This window comes from Contarinia nasturtii, unplaced genomic scaffold (genome assembly GCF_009176525.2).
Source record: "Contarinia nasturtii isolate CC-2019 unplaced genomic scaffold, AAFC_CNas_1.1 Cnas_scaffold_1627, whole genome shotgun sequence".
Lineage (NCBI taxonomy): Eukaryota > Metazoa > Arthropoda > Insecta > Diptera > Cecidomyiidae > Contarinia > Contarinia nasturtii.
Window position 1 is genome coordinate 272187 of NW_022198962.1, and position 7911 is coordinate 280097.

Consider the following 7911-nt stretch of genomic DNA (forward strand, 5'->3'; position numbering starts at 1 on the left):
AAATTATGGGTACTTTTCAAAACACTCGATTTTTGAGTCTCAGAAAAGTGGTGGGGTGAAGTGATAAATCATAAATTTTCGAACAAATGAAATAAAAGGAGCAGTGAAATTGAAATTAATGTTTATTTTATGATCAATAATAAAAAATAAATTAACAAAGAATTTAAAAAATCATTCCTCGTCTGAAGTATCAGAGTTACAATGGACACAAGTAAAGTAGTTATTTTGAATGTTGGCACATTTTAAATGACAACAACAAGTTTCACTTGTTTTTTTTTTTTTGTTTTATTATTTCTTTGGATGTTCACTTGACCTTGTTCAAAATTAGACTTTTATAAAGTTCTAGATGTATTTTCTGCGACTATAACATGTTCTAGAATGTTCCATGGTTTTAAACGGATTTTTCTAGAAACTTCGACTCATTATATGTTGTCATAAGACAATGTTCTAGAATATTCCAAGACTTTCGAGAATCTTCTACAATGATTTTGACTTATATTCTTAAAAATTCTAGAATGTTCCATAAGTTTCTCGAATGTTCGAGAAAGTTCTATATGGAAATTGACCTATTTTTCTAGAAATGTCTATGAATTTCCAGAATTTTCTTTAGGTTTCTCAATCTTTCGAGAACCTTCTGTCGTTATCCATATGGATTTTTTCGAGAAATTTCTACATTTTTTTCGATTTTTCAAGAATATTCCATGGTTCACGAAAACCTAAAGCCCAATTATTAATAATTTATTATGGACTATGGTTATTAACACTTGATATCTACTAAATTTCCGACAAAACATGTCACCAAATTTCGAATGGAATTTATCACTTCACCCCACCGAAAATTTATCACTTCACCCCATCGACGTCATTTTGTGCGCAATGACGTGGAATCGAAACTATATGATATACTTTCAAAATTCTTTTGGATTTAGTTAGATATTCATTAAACCTACATGTAAAACATATTTGCCTGCTTTGAGCACCGGAAATGTTCTCAAAAATCATGACTGGCAGAGAGACTGAGAAAAACTTTTTGACGATCATTTTTGGGACTGGTTCGCGAGAGCAACTAATTTGCGTGCAAACACTTCGATGGCTGTCTATAAAATGAGCTGACAGCTCAAACTATCCTGTACGGTATATGGTTCGCCTCTCAGATAACTACCCTTGAAAATATGGCGATTTATCACTTCACCCCACTTATCACTTCACCCCACTTTACCTTACTATTTTCGGTAAAAAGTCCAAAACATTTTAATGTCGAGTCTAAATCTGCAACAAATTTCGAAAAAGCACAACAACACAGCAGTCTCGATTAAATTAATACGATCGCTTTAAAATGTTAAAGTAACAGTTTCAACTCATTTATGATGTATGGCGCATATTAAACTTTATTTGATGAATTTTTTAATAGGAAACACGAAAAAATCACTTGAAATGATGGAGTTCCCGCAAATGACGGAGTGTAATGATGCGACACTGTCTCGAAAATAGTCGATGTCGATGGTATGATTGGAAATGAAATGGTCCAGTGCGTACAATAGAATAGAAGTGCGCTATTATTGGGTTAACGGTATTTGGTATTATTTCAAATACATAATTTAGTTTTACCATACCGAATTTCGAAAAAGTTAAAGTACTATTCAATATGGTCAATTTAATATTTCAATTCCAACCACATGAAATTATTGATTTTTATTATTTTAAATACCATTTTTTTTTCTTTACTGAATTCAAGAGAATATTTGAATAATTTTTTTAAATTAATTTTTCTAAAAAGTCATAAAATTCCAAAGAAAAATGAATTTTAAAATCATTTGGTATGAACTGCAACTGTCCAAATCGAATAACAGTCCATAACTTCATATTCAAATGTGAAAGTATTCAATTTCTAGCTTATCTCCAAAGCGCGATTGTATCATCTGATTTTGACGTTTCGTTTCATAGTCTCCAAAGTGGAAAGCCAAGTTGACATTTCGAAATGCCGAAAGTCAATTAATTTTAAAATTGTAATTTATTTTATCGCGAATCGAATAAAATTGTTGAATTTTTTTTATTGGAATTGTGTGGCAAAGCTCATAAAGTAGCTGACAAAGTCTCCTGAAAATATCATCAAAGTACACTGGACATTGTTTAAGTATAGCCACTCGAAAATATAAGAATAACTTATCAAAAATCAACAAAACAACCAACAAATACGAGCACACGGTCTAGCTATAAATAAAATATTCCATGATTTAGTACGTATTAACGATTCGCATAATTTACGTCAAACTTTGCTTAAATAAACCTTTGACACAAATGTAAAAAAAGACAGCAGCACTAGTGTAAAAAGGATTGTGTAGTTTTTTTGTTCGTTGCCATTATCTAAGTTCAGACTTTGTCTTATCATTTGTTCAGAATCCAATAAACACATATACAAATGTAAAATGTACTCAATATGCGTGTGACAAATCAAATTAATCCATATAAATTTTTTGATGATGTTTGTGGTTTTTCAGATGATTTTTACGCTAGCTCGTCGAATATCGTTCAACAGTGTGTTGAAAACCGTTTCCAAAACCACATCAGCTTTTACGTCAAATCAACAAGTGCATCGAAATATGTCAAGTCAATCGATTGATGCTAAATTCCAATTACCAAAGCGGTATCAGCGAGGCTTACTTACTTAAAAATTACTATTCCATTACTTCACCATTCCTGATCCATTCCTTCGATTCATTTTCCATTCCGATCCATTACGCATTGATTAATTTCCATTTTTTCCATTCTTTTCTTCTGATCAACTCTTAGGTATCAGGGTCAAACACCGAGCGTATGGTAAGTCGTATCATTCTTTAGTTGCTATCACGATCATATTTGTGCATTTCCTTTTTTCGTTTGTCAATTAGGAATGAATACATCCAACTTTTTTTAAAATATCAACCGCTTAATTTGGGGCAAGGTTTTACCGATTATCCAGTACCACAGTACATAACTGATGCTCTGGCCGCAACAGCAAACAGTCCGAATTGTTTGTTGAATCAATATACAAGAGGATTCGTAAGTCCAACATTTTGTTATCAATTTTATTTACGATTTAATTGAGAAAACGTCCATTACAAATTAATCGAGACTTCAATAGATAAGAATTTGTAGTACTTTTCTACTTTTCTGCAATTTCGACGTTCAACAAGTGCTTATTACTTCATCGCAATTATATTCTGAATTGAATTGATTTTCATAAATTCTTTATTTTTTCCTACAAAGGGTCATCCTCGCCTCATTCAGGCATTGTCAACACTTTATTCGCAACTGGTTGATCGTAAAATTGATCCATTCTCTGAAGTTTTGGTAACATCGGGAGCATATGAAGCGCTTTATGCGACTATTCAAGGGTAGGTCTAATTGATTTCGGGGAAACACAAATTTCTTACTCTGTTTCATTTGATAGTCATGTTGATGAAGGTGATGAAGTCATCATCATTGAACCATTTTTCGATTGCTATGAACCGATGGTGAAAACATGTGGTGGGGTTCCACGTTACATTCCTCTTCGATTGGTAAATATACCATTTCATTGCACTTTCAAAATAAAAAAAATCTAATCCGCTGACTGATTCTGCAGAAAAACACCGACAAAGATGTCATTAGTTCCGGTGATTATGTTCTCGATGACGCTGAACTAGAGGGATTGTTTAATCAAAAGACAAAAATGATCATTATCAACACACCAAACAATCCATTGGGCAAAATCTACAATAGGTTTGTATCACCTTCATTTCGTCATCAATTAGTAAATGTGTGCTCATTCTTTTTACAAATAAATTATGCGACATTCTAGAAAAGAATTGACCAAAATTGCCGACTTGTGTAAAAAGTACAATGTTTTATGCGTTTCGGATGAGGTTTACGAGTGGATGGTCTTCGATGACAATGAACATATTCGAATCTGTACTCTGCCTGATATGTGGGAACGAACCATAACAATTGGTTCTGCGGGTAAAACGTTTAGTGTCACTGGTTGGAAGACTGGCTGGGCATATGGTCCTGCCAATCTAATGGTTAACTTGCAAATGGTGCATCAAAACTGTGTCTATACATGTCCAACGCCAATCCAAGTAAGATCAAAAGGAAAAACATCGTAAATAGTTGTTATAGCTCACATTTGTTGATTTTCAGGAAGCAATTGCAATTGCATTCGAAGCTGAGCTTAAGCGCTTGGATTCGCCAGCTTGCTATTTCAATTCATTGTCTGTGGAACTGACGGAAAAACGTGACTTCATGGCCAAATTTCTAAGCGAAGTTGGAATGAAACCGATTATACCACAAGGTGGTTACTTCATGATCGCTGATTGGTCAGCTTTAGGTAAGGCAATTGAGATCGCTATTTATGGTGCCGCATTATATGACATTGCTATTTATTGTTAAACAGAAAGCAGAGCTGATTTGAGCACTGAATCAGATCCACAACGAGACTATAGGATGACCAAATGGATGATCAAGAACGTTGGCTTACAAGGCATTCCACCGTCTGTCTTCTTCAGTGACGCCAATAAAACATTGATGGAGAATTTCGTACGTTATTGCTTTTTCAAAAAGGATGAGAACCTACAAAAAGCTGCTGATATTTTGAAAAACTGGGTTAACAAAGAATGAACCATTACACCAAGATTCAAAAATTAATTGTTTTGTTTACATTTTTTTTTTTAATTACGCAATGAAATTGTAAATTGACGAGCAAAAATAAAATAAAAATTATCGCTTGTGCAAATATGTTTTAATATATTGAATTTGTATGGAAAAATTTCTTCCGTCGTTGATAAGACAATCTGAAAGTATTATTATTTCGATCTTGGAATGTTTACCATTATTTTTATTTCTCAAGTCAACTTGACAATGCATTTGACAGTGACGTGATTGTTAGCGAAATGAAAAAAAGAATTGTAAAACAATGGAACCTGAAACAAAGTTGATTACAACTTTCAATTATAAAAATGAGAAAGTGTGTGCACGCACAATCAGCAGGCTTATCTTCATTAGCAGACTATAATCGTTTGGATTGTAATACATTTCATGACAAATCAGAATAGAGTAATAAACCTGAGTAGCAAGTGCAAACACAGTAAAAATGTATCGCACATGCTTAAGCAGTATAACAAAAGTCACCAACAGATTGACATCGATTTCGATCAATACAGAACCATCGCTTCGCAAAATGTCTAACCAATCAATTGCAGATAAGTTTCAATTACCAAAACGTTGGCAAGGTAGCACGCAAAGTGTATGGTATGTGCATTCAATCAACGTTTTTTTTTTGCTGCTTGACCATTTCATCTTCGATTCCATGTTTATTAATATGATTTTTTTTTCTCACTATTAATAGGAATGAATACACTCAGCTGTTTCTGAAATATCAGCCGTTAAGTTTAGCTCACGGTTTTACGGTTTGTTATGTCATTCTTCAATTGTGTGTATATAATTTAAATTTTTTGTTGTTTTTTAATAGGATTCACCAGTGCCAAAGTATATTACCCAGCAATTGGCTATCGCGACACAAAATGCCGACCATATGTTAAATCAATATGCTCGAGACTTTGTAAGTAGTCTAAATTGATAGTATGTGTATTAAAATTTTGTGGTGTTAAATGTCAATGTAGATAGTGATTACATTTGGACAGAATGGGATTCAATATTTGTGTTATCTTAATACTATTTGTTAGGGTCATCCACGTCTGGTGAATGTATTATCATCTTTGTATTCAAAGTTGATTAATAGAACAATAGATCCGGATACAGAAGTTCTTATAACTGCTGGTGCATATGAAGCACTTTATGCAAGCATTCATAGGTAAATTTTTGAAAAAAAAATCCATTTGATAAATTCAAGTCGACACATGCATCTAATACATCTTCATAAATGCCATTTTTTTCTCATAGTCACATCGACGAAGGCGATGAGGTCATTATTATTGAGCCAGCATTTGATTCTTATGAGCCAGTGGTCAAAATGTGCGGAGGTGTTGTGCGATATATTCCACTTCGCTTGGTACATTCTTTGAAAATATTTTAAATGTCCGACAAAAGAACTGATAACGCACCATTTTCTTTTTTTTTTAGAAAAATCCCGCCAGTGACATTATCACGTCGGCTGATTACGTTCTTGATGATGCCGAACTAGAAGCTGTATTCAATGACAAAACAAAAATAATCGTTATTAATACACCAAATAATCCGTGTGGAAAAGTGTTCAGTCGGTGTGTAATTTTTAATTTCTTATACAATGCCGATTGTTTAAATCTTTTTTATTTCAAAAAAATTCAGTGAAGAATTGACGAAAATTGCAAATTTGTGCAAAAAATACAATGTGATCTGTGTGATGGATGAGGTGTATGAGTGGATGGTTTATGATGACAATGAGCATGTTCGCATTTGTTCTCTACCCGGGATGTGGGAACGAACCATAACAATTGGATCAGCAGGAAAGGCGCTCGCAGTCACAGGATGGAAGACTGGATGGGCTCTTGGACCACCAAATTTAATTTCCCATTTACATCTCGTTCATCAAAACTGTGTCGCCAGTATACCAACACCACTCCAAGTAGCTTTTTTGAATTTTTTATTTGAAATTATGTTTTTCATGTGTTAAAATTCTTGTATTAAATTTTCATTTGAATTCAAGGAAGCCATTGCGACCGTCTTTGAAGTGGAATTGAAACGATTGGATTCGCCGGAATGTTATTTCAATGTCTTACGACTTGAACTACAAGTAAAACGTGATTTTATGATCAATGTTTTGAAAAAATCTGGAATGCAACCGATCATTCCACAAGGAGGATATTTCATTATCGCCGATTGGTCTGCTTTAGGTAATTCAATTTGATTTATCATTTTTTATTTATTAAGTTGTATTTTTTTCTCGAAAAAAAAAACAGAAGATAAAGTTGATTTAAGCCAAGAACCGGACGCACAGAAGGACTATAAATTCACCAAGTGGATGATAAAGAACATCGGTTTACAAGCAATACCGCCAACTGCATTTTTTAACGCAGCCAATAAATCGCTGATGGAAAATTGTGTACGATTTTGTTTCGTTCGAAAAGAAGAAAATTTACACAAAGCAGCTGACATACTAAAAAAATGGACTGGCAAAATGTGAAAACGATAAAAAGAAATGTTTTGTTTTCCTTCAACGAATAAGATAATCAAAAAATGAATAAAATCAATTATTTTTGATTTGGTTTTCGCAATAAAAAATCGCCTAACTGTTTAATCAAGGCCAATTCGGTCATAAAAAAATTGGTACACATTGAAATTTGTAAAAAATTATTCATTGTACGCATGTCAGAAGGCGAAGATGTATAGAGTCGCCGGTGAAGTATTACTTCCTCCTTCCGTGCCAACAAAAACCATCTGAAATTGTATCCAAGTTCCGTTTACTGCGATGCAATTATATTTTTTCCCTATTCCATCGACAACACGAATACCACTTCGATTTCCGTGTATCCAACTTTTCTACTTATACGGAGGGGTAACATTCTTTTTGAATGAAACGAATTCTACCGCAAATCCAATGGATGCCTTCAATGCTCTTATAAGATATGAGATCATGCAATGATTTTAAATTTTCAATGAAAAATTCAATAATTTAATTCATTGATAAAATCTATCAATTATTTATGTTGAGAAAAATCATTGAAAATACGTCTGTCATAAATGAAATATAATTTTTTTATTGAACGCGCATTCATTGGAATTTCACCACTTAACACGCCTTGTATGATGAATTTTTTTTCTTGTTCTACTTCATTTGAACAAAAAACGAACGAATACAAAACGCAAAACGCGCTAAATGCCAACACTAAAGACGAACTGCGGTGTACAACTGCTAGTCGCGCTACCAATTGACACATCGCTGTGTTTCCATGTGTGCTG

At 33.3% G+C, this 7911-nt stretch overlaps 2 protein-coding genes across 4 annotated transcripts; both read left to right on the forward strand.

The window, feature by feature from the left end:
- The first annotated feature begins 1959 nt into the window (after positions 1-1959).
- On the forward strand, positions 1960-4744 carry LOC116346654 (kynurenine--oxoglutarate transaminase 3-like). Of its 3 annotated transcripts, none has more exons than XM_031776819.1 (10): positions 1960-2237; positions 2499-2644; positions 2791-2817; positions 2889-3039; positions 3247-3374; positions 3431-3539; positions 3605-3741; positions 3821-4097; positions 4159-4345; positions 4412-4744. In XM_031776819.1, the coding sequence occupies exons 2-10, from the start codon at positions 2499-2501 to the stop codon at positions 4633-4635; spliced, it is 1386 nt and encodes a 461-aa protein (XP_031632679.1). In that variant the 5' UTR covers positions 1960-2237; the 3' UTR covers positions 4636-4744. The 3 variants fall into 3 exon arrangements, with proteins under 3 accessions (XP_031632679.1, XP_031632680.1, XP_031632681.1); XM_031776820.1 differs by lacking the exon at positions 1960-2237 and adding an exon at positions 2269-2428; XM_031776821.1 differs by lacking the exon at positions 1960-2237 and adding an exon at positions 2269-2421.
- A 325-nt stretch (positions 4745-5069) lies between these two features.
- LOC116346658 (kynurenine--oxoglutarate transaminase 3-like) lies at positions 5070-7260 on the forward strand. The gene is made up of 9 exons (XM_031776829.1): positions 5070-5265; positions 5363-5423; positions 5486-5575; positions 5700-5827; positions 5917-6025; positions 6097-6233; positions 6301-6577; positions 6659-6845; positions 6912-7260. Exons 1-9 carry the CDS (start codon positions 5108-5110, stop codon positions 7133-7135), a joined length of 1371 nt encoding a protein of 456 aa, XP_031632689.1. The 5' UTR covers positions 5070-5107; the 3' UTR covers positions 7136-7260.
- Positions 7261-7911: the final 651 nt, after the last annotated feature.

Excerpts from the sequence above, each read along its gene's own strand:
- LOC116346654 (XM_031776819.1), top strand. The coding sequence starts at position 2,499 with ATGATTTTTACGCTAGCTCGTCGAATATCGTTCAACAGTGTGTTGAAA. Across the intron at positions 2,645-2,790 it reads AAATTCCAATTACCAAAGCG|GTATCAGGGTCAAACACCGA; the intron begins GTATCAGCGAGG and ends ATCAACTCTTAG. Across the intron at positions 4,098-4,158 it reads CATGTCCAACGCCAATCCAA|GAAGCAATTGCAATTGCATT; the intron begins GTAAGATCAAAA and ends GTTGATTTTCAG.
- LOC116346658 (XM_031776829.1), top strand. The coding sequence starts at position 5,108 with ATGTATCGCACATGCTTAAGCAGTATAACAAAAGTCACCAACAGATTG. Across the intron at positions 5,266-5,362 it reads GGTAGCACGCAAAGTGTATG|GAATGAATACACTCAGCTGT; the intron begins GTATGTGCATTC and ends CACTATTAATAG. Across the intron at positions 6,846-6,911 it reads CGCCGATTGGTCTGCTTTAG|AAGATAAAGTTGATTTAAGC; the intron begins GTAATTCAATTT and ends AAAAAAAAACAG.